The sequence below is a fragment of the Muscardinus avellanarius genome, assembly GCF_963383645.1.
Source record: "Muscardinus avellanarius genome assembly, chromosome: 2".
NCBI lineage: Eukaryota > Metazoa > Chordata > Mammalia > Rodentia > Gliridae > Muscardinus > Muscardinus avellanarius.
Window position 1 is genome coordinate 168026664 of NC_137787.1, and position 20728 is coordinate 168047391.

General features: G+C 40.3%; 1 protein-coding gene across 3 annotated transcripts in view; it reads right to left on the reverse strand.

Moving 5' to 3' along the window:
• KLF12 (KLF transcription factor 12) overlaps positions 1-20728 on the reverse strand; it is a gene marked incomplete at both ends in the record, with an annotated part of 318174 nt that overhangs the window by 60671 nt on the left and 236775 nt on the right. For 2 of the 3 annotated variants that reach the window (XM_080689233.1, XM_080689231.1), the window contains one exon: positions 13019-13081. The exons of the other annotated variant lie outside the window; for it this stretch is intronic. In XM_080689233.1, coding sequence (XP_080545359.1) covers positions 13019-13081 — 63 coding nt within the window. The remainder of the gene's footprint in view (positions 1-13018; positions 13082-20728) is intronic. 3 annotated transcript variants of the gene reach the window in all.

A 20728-nucleotide genomic window follows, 5' to 3' on the forward strand; every position in this document is an offset into this window, starting at 1 on the left:
AAAAGGGCTTGGGATGTAGCTCAAAGTAGAGAACTCCTGGGTTCTATTCCTAGTACTGCCAACTAATAAAACTTTGAATTAAACACAGGCTAGGAGAAAATTAAAAAATGGCCATTGAAGCCCACACAGCTGATAAGCAGAGGAGAGATTTGGCTCAGGCCATTCTACAAAAGCAGAAATGTAAGCTGGGCATGGTGGTGCACGCTTGTAATCCTAGCATTGGGAGGCCGACACAGGAGGATCGTGGTCCTCCGCTACTTAGTGAGGCCCTTTGCAACTCAGTGAGACCCTGTTTCAAAATAAATAAAAAATAAAGCGGGCTGAGGGTGTAACTCAGAGGTAGAATGCCTCTGGGTTTTAATTCCCAGTACTACAAAAAAAAGAAAAAGCACAGATATGTTTTAAAATATGCAACAAACACTATACTGCTATATCCTCTCAGGCTAAGAGGGACTGCAGTTATCTCCTGGTATTTTTTTGAGGCCATTTGCCCCTGAAAACCACCATCACAATCCTCAACATTCACCAAGTCTCCCACTCAGAAGAGGACAAAGGCAGACCTCACACCTTCTCTTCAGATTTCTCGCCTTTCCAAGGCGAGGTGCTCTGCTGTAGTGCCCCTGAGGCACCTCCACGGAGAGCACGGTGTGACTAGCGCCCCCTGGGGTCATGCAGTGTGATCATCCTCAGGATCTAGAACAGGAAGCCCACCATGGTGGCATAAGCTACTGAACTCTCTAGGTCTTTATTTAAGTTAAAAATGCCCTGAAATTTTTTTTAAGTCGGAGCTATATAGAGTCAATTTCTAATAAGCTAAATGAAAATGAGCCAAGTTGCATTTTTTTTTTATTTTTTGGTATTGGAGGTCAAACCCAGGGGTTTCCTACCTGCAAGATTCATTCACCCCCCCCCCCACGTTTTTTAAAAATTTGAAACAGAGTCTCACTAAGTTGCAGAGGGTCTTGCTAAGTTGCCAATGCTGCCCTTGAATTTACGATCCACTTATGTAGCCTCCCAGTATTGGTTTTAATTTTTTTGTGGTGCTGAGGGTAGAACCCAGGGGATTTTCTACCTCTGGGCTATACTCCCAGACCTATGTTTATACTTTATTTGGAAACAGGATCTCACAAAGTTGCTGAGAGCCTCACTAAGCAGCTGAGGCTGGCTTCGAACCTGTGCAATCCTCCTGTCTCAGCCTCCAAGCACTGGGATTACAAGCATGCGCCACCACGCCTGGCTTCCAGTATTGGGTTTATAGGTGTGTGCCAACATGCCTGGACAAACTGTATATTATTCTGGAGACCAGTGTGGCATTTGGTTCAGATTTTAGCATAACTTGCTTGGAGGACTTTGAGCTATTACAACACAGGCTCCCCCTGCCCTTTCCCAAGAGAAAGCTGAAGAGTGTCAGCCACAGAATCTGATGAGAAGGGTCTTCATGGAGCTCATAAGATGGTATTTGAAAAGGCGTGGAGTGTGGAATAGACATTCTATGCTAGCCTGGGAAATTCTGGCTTCCAAACAATTGATACTATTGTGTAGAAGGAAGACTTCCTATGATAGGGTCCTGTAATAAGTAAGAGGCTACGACTCTACTATGGGCAAATTTGAAATAACCCACCAGGTTACCCAAATCTCATGGAGAATGTTAGCACACCCTCAGTGGGAGGTGGGAGGAGATGGAATGAGTCTAGTCCCACTTAGAGGTACAGACGAAGTCACTGGACTGAACTTCAATTTTAGGATCATATTACAATAATGTGCACCCTAAAGATCATTTCTTAGGTATTCACAGTGCATGCTTGAGATTTATCAGCTTTCGCCTGCAGGTGGCAGCAAGTTTCTTCCTTTGCTAACGCGGTCGCCTTAGCCTTTGTTTCTTACTCCAGTATAATTCCATACTTCCTAGTCTTTCACAAATAAATATTTCTCAGCTTGTACAGTGTGGGGAAGAGTCCTTTAAGTCACTTTTGTAAGAAATCAAGACTTCCTCCGTTTAGCTACAGGGTTCTCCCAAGCGTACACAACAATTCAGGTGTGAAGTGAAATATAATAGTAAGGTATTTTCTTTCTCCATTCCTACAAACTGCAAACGCTAAGAAAAGCAAGGTTTCTTCTTTACAGACTTCTGAGGGAAAAAAAGGCAATGAGAGAGAAATGAGAAAACAGGTAGAAAGAGATTTCTATTTTACAACATTAATTTCATCCTAGAGGTGACTCAAATCATTGCTTTCTATAGGATGTCATCTGATATGTGCATTTATGAGGTGCTTTGCTCCTGTTACAGAGACTTAATGATAATAGAGGTGTGATAACAGAGGGTCCCTTCTGTGTTATTCGGCCCTCACAGAAACTAAGGAAGCTGGCTGCATCTATTTCCTACCATTTCTGCTTAGATGTAACATGTGGTCCTTGTGGAACACTTATTTACCTAATGTATAAAGCCATATTCCAACCTACACACCCAGAGGCTCAGGATTCTGAACTGTTAAAAGTTAAGGACTTAAGAGATGTGAAGTAAGTTATAACCTTATTGGAAGCTGCGATAAATGCTAGGCATGTCAACGCATCACCTAGGTGGCAGTAAGGAGATTTCTTTTACGTAAAGTTGCAATATGATTGTGAGCTGGTATCCAGGCTTTATGAAGCACTTTCTTCCAAGGTGATATTATGAAGAGTAGCATATCTTAGGCACTCTTCTCAAGACCTGATGTGAATAGTTTGAGTCAGACACCATCCATTTATTCACTTAAAAGATATACAGAAGTGTAGGAGGCAAAGTGACTAATTTAGGGGCTTGGGGTGCATCTCAGTGGTAGTGTGCTTACCTAGCATGTGTGAGGCCCTGGGTTAAATTACTAGCACCATAATTAAAAGGAAAGAAGAGAAACAAAAGGAAAGAATAGCAAAGCAAAGAAAAAAGGAAAGGAAAGAGGAAAAGAAGACAAGAGGAAAGAAGAGGAGATATTGGGTGTGGTGGAGCACACATAAAATCTCAGTACTTGGGAGGCGAGGACAGGATTGCAGGTTCGAGGACAGCCTCAGCAACATAAAAAGCTTCTCAGCAACCTAGTGAGACCCTCTTTCAAAACAAAGAGGTAGAATGCCCCTGGGTTCAATCCTCAATACCCCCCCCACCAAAAAAAAGAACAGAAGCCAGGTACTGTGGCACACATCCGTAATTCCAGTACTTAGGAACCTTATACAGGAGAATTGCAGGTTCCAGGTCAGTGTGTGGTAACTCAGCAAGACCCTGTTTCAAAATAATAATAATAATAATAATAATAATAATAATAATAATGGTAGAGGTAGACCTAAGAGGTAGAACACTCCTGTGTTCAATCCCCAGTACTCTCACCACTCCACAAAAGTTTCATTTCAAATAAGTGACAAATAGCCGGGCGTGGTGGCGCACGCTTGTAATCCCCGCGCTTGGGAGGCGGAGACAGGAGGATCACGCAGGTTCGAAGCCAGCCGTGCTGGTGTAAGAGACCCTGTTTCAAAAATATAAAATAGGTCTGGGAGTGTAGCCCGGAGGAAGAAGGGCTTCCAGGAACCCCGGTACCACCAAAAAAAAAAAAAAAATAAGTGATAAATATATACCAGAACCCAGGCACGTAGACACAAGCTTTATGCATCTCATAGACAGCTTCTCTGTTTTGTGACTATTTTGTGAAGAAGAGTCTTTCCTTTGTTGTTGTTGTTGTTGTTGTTTTTGTTGTTGTTGTTGTTTTGTGTGTGGTACTGGGGTTCCTGGAAACCCTTCTACCTCCGGGCTACACTCCCAGTACCTATTTTTATACTTTTTTATTTGGAAACAGGGTCTCTTAAGCCAGCAAGGCTGGCTTCGAACCTGCGTGATCCTCCTGTCTCTGCCTCCCAAGCGCAGAGATTACAAGCGTGCGCCACCACGCCCGAAGAAGAGTCTTTCCCATCATTTGTTGGTAACTAACACTTTTTCCTTTGGGAAAGGAGCCCTCTTCATGTGCACCTGTTAGGACCGTTGGTCAAGGTGCTCCTCACGGTTGGCCAAAGGCTGTGCACCTCATCTGGGCTGGGTCCAGTCAGACGTGGTCACGCTCTGCCTTCCAATATTGTAAATTAAGAAGGTGACATGAAGGAGTTGAAGAGGAAGTGCCCTAGGGTGTGGGGGCTTATTAAACCCTAACCCTGAGGATGGGTGCTGTCCCGGGTCTTCTGCGGCCTGCTTGCCTCTGCTCTCCTTGAATCAGTAACCTACAGACCTTATGTCCTTCTGAAAAATTACCTATGACTTAAGGCAGCCAGATTCAGTTAGTTTCCATCATTTCCAACAAAAGAACCCCGACTAATAAAGGAGACTACACTGAAAGAAAATTTAGAAAGAGACAATGGCTACACGTGGACAAAGGATTCCAGCAGAGTCGCGGCTCTCCCCAGCAGCTGTGGGCATTGTACCTCCAATCAACATCATGTGACACTGGGTTGGCTTACGTATTTTGCTAAGTACATGATTTACTACACTGATTAAAAGAAATACAATACTTATGAAGATACTGGTCTTACCTTAATCTTGTGCTATGTCAAAAAATACAGTAAATAACCCATTTTAAGGAAATGACTAAGAGACCTTATAAAAACCTAGCGGTCAACTGAGAAAAATTATAATAAAAGGAGAATGTATTCTACTTTGAAATTGCTAGTATACTGTGCACATGTGTACAGAGAAAACTCTGTGGCTAGGAGGACTGCATTGCCAAAAATGACTACTATATCAGGTATTTTTCTTTTAAAAGTTTCTTTTAAAAGCTCAAGCTGCAGGTACAGGGAACATTTTTACAGGGAATGCCTTATGATTTATTATCCTGAGCAGTCTTCCCAGTGTATTATGAACACATTGGGATTTTTTATTGACTCCCAATATTAGTCATTATTCTTTCAAATACATATTCAGAAGGCAGATACGTTCATAATTGATAGCCAATTTTAAGCCCAAATGAATAATACTATGAAAGAACAAATTTCTCAAGAAATATATAAAGTCATTTTTTATTTTAATGTGATATGTTAATTAAAACATGACTGGTACGAGTGCTATCATAGATACACATTTTTTCATGTTAGCGTGAAATAGCGTGTTTCTCTACTATGTATAAACCCTCTCCTTGTTCTTCAAGTTTTAATACAACACGATCATTATTTTGAAATTCAACATCTGAACAATTTAACAAAGAGGGAGGGGGACTGCAACAGAAGCCCATATTACACAATTTGAAACTTGAAAGTAGCAGCCCTTTAAAAGTAGTTTTCCCAGAGTGAATCATGATTCCAGATTAAATTTCAAATATCCTTTTCCATATAAACAAACCTAAGACATAACAATAATATACAAATTGTAAACAAAAGTCATTTTGAATTATGAACTAGAATCTTTCAGTCATGCTGTAGTTAGTGAACAGGACATAGATGTTTTGTTACATGACAGTCTTATACCTGGCTCCATGGCTGAGAGGATGTCGGGAACTACAGACTATGCTGACATGACTATCGGTTCATATATCTGGATTTCGATACTACACTGGTCTGGTTTTGAGCAGCAGGTTGCTAAAAACAAAATATTCATGGACTTTTAGAAGAAAATTATCTCAGAAGTGGTGACCTTTATTGATCAGCATGATCTTATAGCCCTAATTCTCCTGTAATGGAAATAATTGCAGGAAAATAACCTACTTTGTTTCCTTTCTCAAATCATCTTTCTTGTGACTAAAACAAAAGTAGAGACAAAGATGGTGGAAACCAACCGGAATGTGAACCACTTTCATCATGGAGGTTGCTCACTGAAATTCCGGGTCACAGAATATTAAAAAAAAAAAAAAAATTAGGCCTAAGTTCCTTAATAATGTAAATCTGAAAGATGGACCACAAGTTTAAAGTATACAAAATTGTCACTAAGCTAAACACGAGGAGGGGTTGCAGCTGTTAAAAATGAACAGCTGATCCTGCATTAAAACATAAAAAATAGGAATCTGGAAGGATTTAGATGTACCGTCACCTTGAAGACGCTTCTTTTTTATGATTTAGTACATATCCAATAACATGATAAACAGGTTCTGAACTATATTAGCTATGGCCTGTTTCACAAATCTGTTATCAAACACTGGAGGGAGCATGCTTCCAAACCAGACACAAAGGCAAATTCCTATCTTTTATTTGCCAACACATATGGGCTTAAAAAAAACAACAACAAAGAACCCCACATGGGCCAGCATTCTGGGAACTGGAACTTTCACATATTAAAATCTGCATTACTATCATTTTCATCTATAAATCAAGATGTAAGGCGGTGGGAAACTCTGTTAATTAAAAAAAACATGATCAATATCACCCATAAATATCGCGTATGCAAGGCCCCTCAAGATGATGAGTCAACAAGTTTGGCCAGGAGGAAGCGCCACGCATTAGCGCGAGCAGCAGGGCTTCCCTGAGCCTTTCCCATTTCTGCTGCTCACCCAGCGCATCAATGCAATGGGAATTCCCCAGGCAAAAGCCTCTGCTTAGCTTGTGATGAATTAAGCACTCACTTTCCTTAATCTTCAGCATTTCTCTTGCTCACCACACTGGTAGACAACTGCCACATGGGGAAAACACTACTGGATAAGGTGTGTGTGGGACTTGGATTTATGCCCAGGTTTGACAAGTTACAGTTTTGTCTTAAGAGTCTCCCTTCTTTCCCCTTCTCCCTCTTCCTTCCCTTGTTATTTTTTTTTTCTTTTTTCCTTTTTTGGGACATTTTACCTGTGAGCCGCATGCACCTCCAGGCCTCATTTATTTATTATTCTGAAACAAGGCCTCACAAAGTTGCAAAGGGCAGGCTTCTCTAAATTGTTTAGAATGGCCACCTGCAATTCTCCTGTCTCATCCTCCCAGATACTGGGATTATGGGTGTGCAGCACCATGCCTGGCTGGGGCCTCCATTTCTACATGTGTAGAGTAAGGAGGCTGTCCTGAACTTGGTGATGCTTACATTTCCTTAACATCTTCAAAACCAACGATTTGAAAACATTCTGTTTCTCCTTAAAGGGGTGGTTCTACAACAGGTTTTTGGGAGATTTCTGATAGCAACAACTTTGTGCCTTCCTCACTTATGAAAAAAATGTTTAAGAAAGAATGTACTTATTTTTTGGCAAAAACTCATAGCCTTCAAAAAGATCTCATAAAACCATGAACAACACTTGGAACTGTGTATACAAACATCTAAGCTCATTGTAGCACTGCATACCCAACACTAAAACATCAGAATGCAAAAGGGTTCTTTCTGCCCTCTACAAAAATTTGTGACACAAAACTTTCACACATTCAAATGTTAAATGTGATTCACTTCCCCAAAGCATCACAATTTGCATAGAGACACTATTAAAACTGAACCTTTTTTGAGTATACAGCTACATAAACATCCCAGGCATATTGGTAGGGAATAAATCATAACAGACCGGTTGTGGCAATGTTCAATTGGTTAGAGAAAATTACTTCTATTTTACTGGCAACAATTTCTATTAATAAACAGAAATGCTTTATTTTTTATGTCATCATAAAAACAGCCCATAAAAACTCTCAGATGTGACACCTACTACCACTGCTAAGTAATGGCCTCTGGAGGAGGTTTTGGGGACACAGCATAACCACTACCACCAGCAAATAATAACAAATGCCTAGGTCCTTTGAAACTTTAAGAATGGAGCAGGGTGGAGTAAGAAGCACAGAGGAGAAGGAAAAGGATGGAAAGATGAAGATGAGCATGTACAGATGCCCATGTCTTCAAATACATGCACTAAGCCTGGTAATTTTTGGAGACTCGAATCAGTTTCAATGTCTAGCTCAAAGACAGTCTCCATCAAAGCCTTCCATGCCCTGCTTTAGCTTTCTGTTCTAACCACAGCACAGGCTCCAAATCTCTATTTATTACTTATCTATTTATTAATAATTTTTTTGGTGGCACTAGGGGTGGAACCCAGAGGCTTTCTACCTCTGGGCTATATTCCCAGACCTATTTTTTTATATTTTATTTGGAAACAGGGTCTCACTAAGTAGCCGAGGCTGGCTTCGAACCTGTGCGATCCTCCTGTCTCAGCCTCCCAAACGCAGGGTTTACAAGCGTGTGCCACCACACCCGGCTTCTATTTAGTAATAATTTTTGAGAGGGTACTAGGGATTGAATCCAGGAACATTCTACCTCTGGTATGAGCTGCATACCCAGTCCTTTTTATTTTTTACTCTTGTTAAGTTGCTGAGGCTGGCCTTGAACCTGTGATTCTCCTGTCTCAGCCTCATAAGTCCTGCAATTATGAGTGTGTGTCACCATACTTGGTTTCTCTGTTGATCTCTGAGAGTAAAATAACACAAATATGGTTTAGAAACAGCTACTTCCCTGTAGGTTTGTTATCAAAATATAATATCTTTAAGCAAAAAAAAAAAAAAAGTAAAAAAAGAACCAAAGTCCATTTTCACATTCAACTCTCTAATAAGGAACTCTCCTCATTTGCTTCATAGAAAAATGTTTTCTTCTGGCAGTATTCTATGCACAAAAGAGTTGCAAATGCTCTAAAATGAATTCACGGAATGAAGCATAGAAGAACATGTCACTCCCAAAATATGCCAGTTTGGCCTAAGAATTAAAACGATTTGAAGGCAATTCAAAAGAAGTAGACACAAGAAAAATTCCCTTTCCTCTTCCTTTCTGTCAAGAAGGGCAAGATGATTCTTAATCCTGAAGACAAGTTTCCTTTTCATTCCAGGAGTGATATCAGAGCAATCTGTACAACAAACCACATATTTACCTTCTCATAAATTCCAAGCCACCCCTGGAAGGTCAAAGTCCTTTTCTTTTGTCTTGTCATTTCCTTAAAACATTGCTGTTCTTTTGTTAAGAAGCTACATAGTCCTAAGTTCTAAATGAAGCTGAGTTACTCCCTCTGGGTACTCCCTCTTGTACATACAATGCATATATTAATGAAATCAACTCCACTCTTATTAATCTGTCCTTTGTCAGTCTAATTTGCAGGGTCCCAGCAAATGAACCTAAAATGTGTAGAAGGAAAAGATTTTTTTCCTCTTCCCTACAGCAATTACTATACAAAGGAAGTTATGGTAGCTCCGTACCTATAGGCTCAGTGGTATAGGAACAAAAGAGAGGTCTGATGCTTGTGACATAAAAAAAAAAAAAATCCACAAGGCTGAACCCCAAAGGTTCACCAATCTTCAAATCAGTAACTATTCCTACAAATATGGTAGCACTGAGGGAAGGACATTCTGCTATCTGAACTGGGCACTTTTGATTAACTTTGTATTAAATGAGTTATGTGACAATCTGATATTCTTTATTGGGGTATACATACTACAAGAAGTTTTGTTTTTTTGTTTTGGTACTGGGGATTGATATCAGGGGTGTTCTCCCTCTAAGCTATACCTTCAGCCCTGTTTTATTCTTTTATTTTGAAACAGGGTCTCGCTAAGTTATGGCACACTGGCCTCAAGCCCGTTATCCTCCTGTCTCAGACTCCCAAGTACTGAGATTTATAGGTGTGCACCAACACACTGGCTTATAAGAGTTCTGATCACTGTTTTTTTAATCTCTGGGAATTAGCGCATCGTTCAAACCTGGCTGACATCTGTCAGTGGGCCCTGTAAGCCCTGGTGCTCTCTCTCTCATCTCTGCAGATATGTACATTACTGCGATCACATTTTCCTTTCCATTCCAGCAGATTCTGTTTGTTTTGAAACGGCATTCTTGTCTACACATTTCTTCAGCTGCAGAGGAACTGCTGCCACAAGAAAAAGGCCACTGGACTCTATCTCTATCAACATTATGCAAAGAGAAACACTACTTAAAACTTCCAGCTATCTCTACTCAAGAACTTGGCTTGTTGACCACAGCCATGGATTTCTGGAATCTACCAAATGCCATGCATCACCTTTGTACAATTTAGCAGTATAAATTCAAGGCTGCTCTTCTTTTAGTAAATTGCAACTGCTTATATGCTGAACATTTTTTTTTTAACTGAATGAGACATTTGCTAAGCCAGCTTCACAAAGTCACCATTTCTAACTCTTACAAATAGTGTTTGAGGATCTAACCCAAGCCAGAGCTAAGCCAGTGATGAACTTGACATCCTCTTCTATAAATTATTCCAAACTTCTATTTTGAGGACAGAAAATATCTCTTTCACTTTCTCTATGTTGCTAGATGTGTATTTAAACTTTTCTAATTTTTTTCAGAGCCAGTATTTCACAAAGAAATATCAAGTATTTATCGCGTTGCAAGAAGTCGATGTTGGGTGATTCACGAGGCTTCTTCCTAGCCAAGTGATTTATTTCCATATACCAGTCTCACAGTATTTACTTAAGGAAGATTCAAGGTAGTATATATCATAGAAATTTTAGTGAACTCCTGACCAAATAAAGTATATGTATTAAATCCACGTATAGTCAACTCAGAAATATCTCCAAGACTTTGTATGTCTGTTTCAATCTATGAAGGAGGCACTAGCTCACCTGTCTGCTTTCCATACTAATTCTAGGTCTTTACTAAAAAAGCTTTCTTCTCTGAGATGGATTGTTTTGGCAGTCTCTTCCTTCACTTATATTGCCCTCTTTTCCTTCTATCACTCTTAAACTGGTCATAAATAGAGTTGATGATTTCTTCCTCTGTATAATGCACTCTATATTTCTTTAGAGAATTATCCATACTGTGTGTGTGTGTGTGTGTGTGTGTGTGTGTGTGTGTGTGTGTTCCTGGAGACTAAACCCAAGCAGGGGTACTCTACCACTAAGCTACATTTCCAGCTTTTTTGTTTACTTTGAGACATGGTTTTACTAAGTTGCCCAGGCTAGCCTCAAACTTGCGGTACTCCTATTTCAGGCTCTCAAAGGTTCGAACTACAGGTATAAGCCACCATACGTGGCTTCCATATTGTACTATATATTACTTGCTTACCCTACAATATGTGTGTACAAGACATCAGTGTATACATCCAGTGAAGATATGACAGTGCTGGGACTTAAGGAGTCTGTCAGTCTCTCATATACATACCCCTCCTCTAAAACATAGCCCCTTGAGCGTAGAAACAATGTTTTACTTATCTTTCTCATCTAGTGCTTTTAACAGTAACTGGAACTTTAAATAAATATTGCTGAATAAATAAAAGTTGAATTTTCTCAAGGCTAATGGTAAAAGTCCTTTTTTTTATTTTTCATGGATTACTTCTCTGGACATAAACGTATTTTAAGTTTACTATCCAAATAACATGCTATGAATTACATAGGAACAAGTTATCACTCCTCCAGCAGCCCAGAGAAGAAGAGTGAAGGGAAAAATCTGTTATTTTCTCAGTGTTTCACATTTCGCCACTGAGAAAAAGTCGTAGGGACTGGATCTCAAGGCTGATGACCTTGTTCTCTATCCCCTGGCTCAAGGCTGCTTGCTTGCTGGAATACCTCACATTCTCTACCTGCAACGAAGCTTCTGTAGTATAATATGCCTTGGATTGAAAAGGAATATGAATTCCAGATAGTCAAACAGGGACCTGATTTCTTCCTTTCCTTCCATGCAATGACCACAGTTTTATTCCCCCAGCTTCCCAGATCTGACAGGGATGCTTTGGCCATTGTGAGAGACCATGAAAGATGCCCCTGCTCTTAGTCAGTGTGTCAGCAAATGGCCGATTCCTCTGTGCTCCATTTCCCCTCTGTGAACAAGAAAAGCATAATATTTAACAACATCACCAAGCTATTGTGAGGGTTAATTAGATTTAATGGGGGAAGGGAGGAGAGCTGATTAGGTGCTATTCAAATCCAAAGTGTCATTATTTTGTGGCTAAAAATAACCCTGATTTAGGAATAAAATTAATTTGGAAGCTCAATCTTTGGTAATCATCTTCCCATCTTCCCATACTTAAAAAAAAAAAAAAAAGAGCAGCCAGAGTTTCTAATCAAAATCCCATTCTATACACAATCCAAGGAAGTAAAATTAAGATCTGTGAATTTCCTTTCATCTTTTAAATAATAGTATATAGTTCAATTTTTCCCTTTTCATTTCTTTCTTTTCTTTTTTTGGTACATTATGTGTCGAAAGGCTACGTTTGTAGAATGGAGGAGTATAAATAAACATAAGATTTTGTACCAACATTATTTTCTTTGTTTTCCATGAAACATTTCTGAAACCTTTCAAATGTGCTTTTTATTTAAAAAAAATCAATGTTTTATAGTTAAAATAACTTTTCATGTTGTTTCCAGTAAGTTCCATGTATATTTTTTTTTCAAGAACTAGTCAATTAAAAAAATCTTGGTGTTTCCCCTATTTTTTTTTAAATCCCTAGGTATTTAAGATTAAGGCTGGGAGGCAAGAGAGTCACCAAAATATTAACCATCAAAATTAACAGACTATGAAAATCTTCATGAGATGTTGAAGTTGGTAACTGAGAAAAATCTGGGTTGTTGTTTAAATTGCACTAAAATAAGTAAGACATTCTTTTAAAAGATAATGGTAGATAATCCTGAGATCATATCTGTTAGGAAAAAAATATGGCACTTACCAGTTTTGATAAGTGAATAGTTTGGTCTAGAAAGAAGCTGTTAGATTTTTTTCAAAGGAATGGAATACATAGTATAGTTAGTAGACATGTACTCACTGTACAGCAATAAGGATCATTCTTTTTATTTATTTATTTATTTATTTTTATTTTTTATTTTTTTTTGCAGGGTACTGGGGATGAACCCAAGGGCATTCTACCTCTGAGCTACACCCCTGGTCCTATTTTTCAGTCTTTTTTATTTTTTGAAACAGGGTCTCATTGAGTTGCTAAGGGCCTCACTAAGTAGCTGAGGCTGTCCCTGAACTGCAATCCTCTAGTCTCCACCTCCCGAATGCTGGGATGACAAGTGTGTGCCACCATGCCCAGCTTAGGAATCATCCTTTTGATTTTAACACAGCCTTATTAAAAATCCCCAGAAGACTTAGCAAATGTGAAGTAGACTGCATACTCACCAAGCAAACTTCTGGTTATTCATTCGATTTCCCCGCACCCTTGATACTGGGGATGGATGTACCCTGTAGGTAAATAAGAGGAAAAGAATCATTGAAAAAATATATTCCTGGTTGCAAATAACAAAAAGGGGGGACATTATAAATAATATTTCAGGATTCCTATAGATAAAATACACCTGGAACCTGATCATCTCTGAGGAAATGGATGTGGGCCTGTCTTCTTCCTTTCTGGCTCCCAAGAGAAAGGCTTGTCACAATTTTCACTGAGAAGCTCCCAGAAGCAGGGTCACCAATTTTAAGGAACTATGGTAGTCATTCAATCCAACACAGTTACGAAACTCCTAATTCTTGCCAGGGATGAGTGGGTCAGAGTTACTTAAGATTTGGTGGCTGCTGTCAAAGAGCCTTCTTTATGCCTGTTCCCACCAGGGGTGCACCAAGACAGTAAAGGGCTGGAATACAGCCCAATGGGAGAATAAGTGCCAAGCATGTCCAATGCCTTGGGTTCCATCCCCAGCAAGAGAGAGAGTGAGAGAGCGAGAGAGCGAGAGAGCAGAGTGAGAGAGCGAGAGAGCGAGAGAGAGAGGGAGAGAGAGAAGGAGTGCCCGCTCTTTTAAGCTCTTTCAATCAACACATACATTTAAATTTTTAAAAAGAAGCAAGATAAGGAACTGGGCATGGTGGTGCATGCTTGTAATCAGAGTACTTGGGAGGCTGAGATAGGAGGATCAAAGCCAGCCTCAGCTATTTAGTGAGGCTCTCAGCAAATTAGTGAGACCCTGTTTCCAAATAAAATATAAAATAGGTCTGGGAGTATAGCCCAGAGGTAGAAAGCCTCTGGGTTCCACTCCCAGTACCACCCAAAAAAAAAAAAAAAAAGGTTTGTGCATGTGTGGGTAGATATTACAAGAGGTAATAATACCGCCAGCAATGCACAATGTAAAACAAATAAAGTGTAATCTGTGGGGATGGAAAAGGAAGAAGACTGAAACAAACAAACAAAAAATTGTAATCTTTGGGAATGGGAAAGGAAGAAGACTGAAAAGAAGACTGAAAGGAAGAAGACTGACTTGTATTTGTAGGCAGCTAAATAGAAAAGAGAAGGTCAAGGCAAGATTGGGTCAGATCTGAGGACAAAGTTAAACAAGCTTTCATGAGTGGAAATTCCTTTATTCCTCACCTAGGTGAGGTGAGAGAACTGTAGGGATATCAGGTTGCTACATGTATAACACTGGCCCCTACACACACACACACACACACACACACACACACACACACACACACACACAACACCCCAGGGTTTCACTTAGACACCAATTAGTTCCCAATGTGGCCAAAATAGCGCCAAGACGCTAAGCTGCGGCACAACAAGAGTGATATCCACAATAGACAGGCATGGGGAAATTTTCAGACTAACCCTCGTTGCATGGAAGACTCGTTGCCATTTCCCACTCTAGGAAGTAGCCCATTCCAGACCCTTTCTATCATGACCTTCTGTTAAACTGTACCTCCATGTCCCTAAATAAACTCCTAAAGTGCCCCTCTTTGTGCTTTCTCTTTAAAATATTTCTCTAGGGAAGCAAGAACAGAAGAATAGATCACCATCATTCTAGGAGAGGTCGTCACCATCCAGTAGCCTTCTGGAAGAGATGCTCTTCTGGAGGGAGAAGGGGGACCCCGTGAAAGGCAGTCACTTCCAAACTCACCAGGTAAGGAGAAACTGAAGACATAAAACTCTACAAGTTTCTAGCCTGGAGTTCTCAAGCCTGGGGTTCAGAGCTTTCAGGGTCTGCTGCCCTCTCCCACCCAGAAGCCAGATGCTGGACCCAAATCTTCCTGAGTCACCAACCAGCAAAACAATGTGCTTCCTTCCAGCCTGCTTCAGCTCCCTTTTTCTTGGGATTTGTGAGATCTAGGCTTCTTTTTGGCCTATGTTTTCTTCACTCTTTTTTTTTTTTTTTTTTTGGTGGTACTGGGGTTCCTGGAAGCCCATCTACCTCCGGGCTACACTTCCAGACCTATTTTTTTATATTCTGAAACAGGGTCTCGTAAGCCAGTGTGGCTGGCTTCGAACCTGCGCAATCCTCCTGTCTCTGCTGCCTCCCAAGCGCGGGGATTACAAGCGTGCGCCACCACGCCCGGCCCTTTTCTTCACTCTTTATGCTTCAAATGTTACTCTTTATTCACAAGACAAGAAACAAACAAACAAAACAAGGACTTTAAACTGGTTTTGAAGTCTGGTTAGAACTAACAGCCACGTGGCCCATCAGAACCCCAATTTCTCATCACTACTTTGCAAGCAACAGAATGATGTCAAAACAGTTGACACAGTCCCAGTCCCTTCTAGGGCCAAAGACAGACCTTCCCTAAACCCAGAGCCAGACTACACTTTGTGCTAGAAAGGCTCATTTCTTCTAACACCCCTTATTAACATTCTTTTCCTCTTGGGCTTCTCAATGGCTGTGCAGCTGACCTGCTCAGAGCAGATTTTCTGCTCGGCATGGGGGAGGGGGTGTTAATTATGCAGAAAGATGGAGGGAGGCCAGACAGCCCCTCTGGTGAACTGCCTCATTCAAGCAGGGCCCACTTCCTGCTGCTTTGCAGCTACAAGGATCACCTGTTGGTATTGGCATGGGGCCAACCTGGGCCTAGAGGAAATGACAGACTCAGCTAGAAATGAAAGCAGCTCATATTCCAGTACAGACAGACAGACAGAGGGAGGAAGAGAGGGAAGGAGGAAAAATGGGAGAGAGGGAGAGAGAGAGCAAGAGAGAGAGGGAGGATGCTATGCAATAAAAACGCATGACTATACAAAAGGTGAGTGAACTACTTTCCCCCCTTTTTTTCTCTGCTTTAAATATAATCTTCCTCAAAATGGAAATCTGAGAAAAAAAAAAATTTTTTTTTTCTTTCCAGATAAAGCTCCTGACCTAAGGGAAAATCCAGGAAGCCCTCTTCAACTTCCCCTCAATTCTCCCTTCAGGTATCAGAGTCCTAACTGTTAAATCAAGTTTCAAAAAGTAATCAGCTCTACATATATTCACTCTATTTCCTTTAAACTTGTATTTCTTTTATTTGCTCCCTGCTTAACCCTAAAAGTCTATTCCTTTAGGGTTAAGAGTCTATTCTTTTCATCACGGTAAATTCTGCCAGTTGAAGTTTGGTGATCGAAGCAATCTCCTATTGATGCTGCTTGGTACAAACATTGGTTAGAGAAAGATGTTTAACTCTATTACAGTATCCTCTAGACATCTGCATCGTTTCAAATAATCTCACTGATCACAAATCAAATATGGGCAATTTCTATACTGGTTTAGTAGTCTTAGGAAAAGAATTCTTTAGGAAATTCTTAAGACAAGAATTTTTGATTGCACCTATCTGGATGAAATAAGTGTAAGGTTCTTTAAAAGAGAAATCAAGAAAGACTTTCCTCTTCAAAAAGAGTACATTGATAACCTGAAGATCACTTTATCCAGAAAAGCAGACCACAAGGCATGCCCTTCAGCTACCCCTTAAATTGTATTTCTTCAAAAGAATACACAGTTTTTGTGAGCTCAGTTTTTAATGTGCCACACTTTTTTTTTTTTTTTTTTTTTGCTATCATCTGTCTTCTTGCCACATATAGCAGGCCTGCAGGTAGCAAAGTCAAAACCCCAGTAGGAGAAACCCCCACTTAATCTGCATGTCATGCATTATTCATGATCTCCTGATTCCTGCACCTGCATCCAGGCAGGAAGCTTGCAGGGAATGTTCATTATTCTTCTCTTAGCCTCACACAGGCTCCATTACTGCTAAGCCACTTTGTTCTGTAACGGAGGGTTTCAGGCCTTAGTACTAACCACTGGATATGAAAACAACAACAACAACAACAACAACAACAAAACACACACACACACACCAGGAAGAAAAGGGCCATCTTGGTTGTTGTATAATATAGTGAATCCTACCATGTGCTTTATTGAGACAGTTTACGTCAGATGGAAATGCTCACATTTGGTGAAGGCATTGCATGGAAGAAGAGGAAGTTACACCATTTTGGTCATGTGTACCAACTGTTCTATTTCTATACACTTACTCATCTGGAGCAGAGAGCAAGTCAGAGCTTAATCTAGCTCTCTTACTAAGCATTTAAGAACATATTTACAGGTTACATAAAAATGACTCTTATTTGAGGCTAAGCACCAAACAACCTAATTCTGAAGTCTTGCACTGTGGTGTGTGTGTGTATGTGTGTGTGTGTGTGTGTGTGTGTGTGTGTGTGTGTGTGTTTTACTGGCAATTGAACCCAGAGCCATTGTGCTTCTGATACACACCTCAACCCCTTTTACTTTTTATTTTGAAACATTTCCTTGAACAAGGATCCTCATGTTTCTGACTCCCAAGTACTACAGTACCCTGCCTAGCTTCAAGGCTCGGATTTTAATGGCTGTCATTTGTAATTATTAAACACAGTCTGACTGTAAGGCTTTTCTATGTTTTGTATGTATTCATGAGCCTAACTGAATGACTGGTGTCTATGGGTAGGAGGTGAAATTTGGATCCTTAACACAAACTATGAACCACTAAAGAACTGCTACAGGATACTGGCTCTATCTCTCACTATCTTCAGCATAGAAAAGCTGTCACAATGCAAACCCAAACTTAACACCGTAGGCAGAATTGAGAAGACGTAGTTAAGAGTACAAACCACACACACCTGTAATCCCAATACTTGGAAGGATGAGACAGAAGGATCTCAGGTTTGAGCCCAGCCTCAGCAATTTAGCAAGACCCTCAGTGACTTAAGACTCTGTTTCAAAATAAAAAATAAAAAGGAGAATGTCCCTGGGTTCATTCCCCAGTACTAAAAACAAAACAAAAATTCCAATTTGCCCCCTAGCTAGGCCAAGTGGCTCATGCCTATAATCCCAGCATTTGGGAGGCTGAAACAGGAGGACCTCAACCTTTGTGCCAAGCTTCAGCAACTTAGTGAGACCCTATCTCAAAATAAAGGGCTGGGGGTGTAGCTCAGTGATAAGACTGCCCCTGGGTCCAATCCCCAGTACCACACACATACAGCAGTATAAACTGTCTAAACAGCCTGCTGGCACTGAATCCTAGATCCACCCTTTACCAACATCTTTGGGCAAGTCACTTAACCTGTGTGTGCTTCCGATGTCCCCTCTGTACAAATGGCAGTAACCAGTCCTGCACCTCATAACCACACTTCAGAACGATGACCCCGAAGATTATAATGGAGCCAAAATATTCGTATCCTCTACTGACATCGCCGTCATTATAATGTCACAGTGAAATGCATTAGGCCTAAGTCGTGGTGATGCTGGTATAAAGAAACCCACTGTACTGCCAGGAGAGCACACCGTGTTTGCCAAGTAATAGAGAATAAGTGACTATGTTACTGGTTTATGTATTTACTATACTCTTCTTTTATCATTATTTTAGAATACATTCCTTGTATTTGTTTGAAAAGTTTGCTCTAAACCAGGTGTGGTGTCCACACCTGTAATTCCAGTACTTGAGAGGCTAAGACAGGAGGATTGCAGGTTCTATAGCAAGACTCTCAGAAACCTAGTAAGACTGTTAAAAAAAAAAAAGGACTTGGGGTGTAGCTCGAAAGTAGAATGTCCCTGGGTTCAATTTCCAGTAGCACACAGACCAAAAACACAAAAAACAAAAAAAATCCCCCCAAAACAAACAAGCAAATAGAAAACAAAAGAAAAAAAAAAGTTGACCATATAACAGCATGATGTAGTCCACTGGTAGCCGCCGCAGACAGCTCATGTTTACTAAGTCCATTAATGCATCAGGAGGCCATACCATCCCAGGTGTAGGCCATTTAAGTATATTCTACAAAGTTCCGATCGGGACAAAATGATGTAATAATGCATTTCTCAGAAGGCAGCCCTGTTGATAATCGATGCATGACTGCAATGGTGCCCACCTCCAAGGACTGCTCGATTTAACTGAGTTAATAGCTATAAACTATTTAGAATGATGCTTCGTAGCCAGAAGTAGGCAAGACACATTAGCTACTACCACCAATAGTGCTCACTGGATTGGGAAAGATGGGGAGACAGAACTGGAATGTCCAGGCAAATCCGGGTGACTGACATCACATGTGTGCTCTGTAAAGCTTGGCAGTTTTCAATGCCGTGCTCGTATAACTTTACCAAAGGCAAGGGAACAACAAAAAGAAATGAACACATGCAGAATAAAAGATGAACCGTAGGCTATGCTTACTCTCTAGCAACTCACTTTTATGCTCTTTATTCCGATGACCCTCTTCTGTTTACTGAACCGCATGCCATTTCAGGTATGCCCCGCGGAGGAAGTCAGTGACGGCAGCAACGCAGATTTACTGCCCTTTATAATGAGCCCTGACCACAGTCCTCAAATCATAAAGTTGAAATACTTGGGGCATCTTATCTTAATGTACAGACATATCATTATTGTCTGCATTTTATCAGAAAATGGTGTTGGAAGAGTTAGATGCTTTGTCAGGGCCAGCACAGTTACCGAATGGCAAAGCTGGAACTGAACACAGGCGTGTCAATTGTGTGTCCTTCTAGTCCCTCAGCCATCCTTAATATTCCTTCCACCCTAGCCCAGAGGGTGCAATACCATGAATCAACACTAGGAGGCTGTAGTGAGACATTTAGCATTTATTTAAACCCAATTGAACATTCTATCACATAGATATAAGGTGGAAGCAATGACCTGGCTAAATACAGTCATGTACCATGTAAGAATATTTTGCTCCAAAAACAGACTGAATACACACACAACTATCTCTGTGTGTGTGTGTGTGTGTGTGTGTGTGTGTATGTGTGTGTGTGTGTGTGTGTATATATATATATATATATATATATATATATATATATATATATATATATATACCATATATAATATATACCATATAGCCTAGGGATACAGTAGGCTATGCATATATCTAGGTTTGCATAAGCACACTACAATATTCACAGAGCAACAAAATTACCTAGTCATACATTCTCTGGAATGTATTCTTGTTAAGTGACTCAGGACTGTATTAAATATTGCAGGCATTTGGGAAATATAGTCATGGCAACACACTTTATTCTTTGATTATGAATATCCTTTTTATAGTAACCTTGCTATTTAAATACATAATTGCAGCCAGGCACAGTGGCAATCACTTGAAATCCCAGTACTTGAAAGGCTGAGACAAGATGATCACAAGTTCTAGGCCAGTCTCAGTAACTCAGCTAGACCCTCAGCAACTTAGCCAGACCCTGTTACAAAATAAAAACTAAAAAGGACTGGGAATGTAGCTCAAAGGTAGAGAATGGCCCTGGGTTCAATCCCCCGTACTAAAAAAAAAAAAAAAAAAAAATCAACAGATCAACCAACCAACCAAACAACGTAACTGCATAATACATGTGAATTTCAGGAGGTAGATATAAATTCTGGCTACATGCATACTGCCTCATTTATTTTCTCCAGAATCCAAACAGCCCAGTTTGTGTCCACACCCCTTGATGAAACATGCCTTCCTCGATTTCAGATCTCAGGGTTAATTCTCAGTCTTTATTCCACAAACTGACATCACTGCTCCCTGCATCCTCACACTACTTCTTCACTCAGCATCACTGGCATTTTTCTGTCTTTCCTCTTTCTTTTTCTTTCTCCTCTGCTTAGCCTTCCTCCTCTCATTCTTTCAACTCCAGTGTT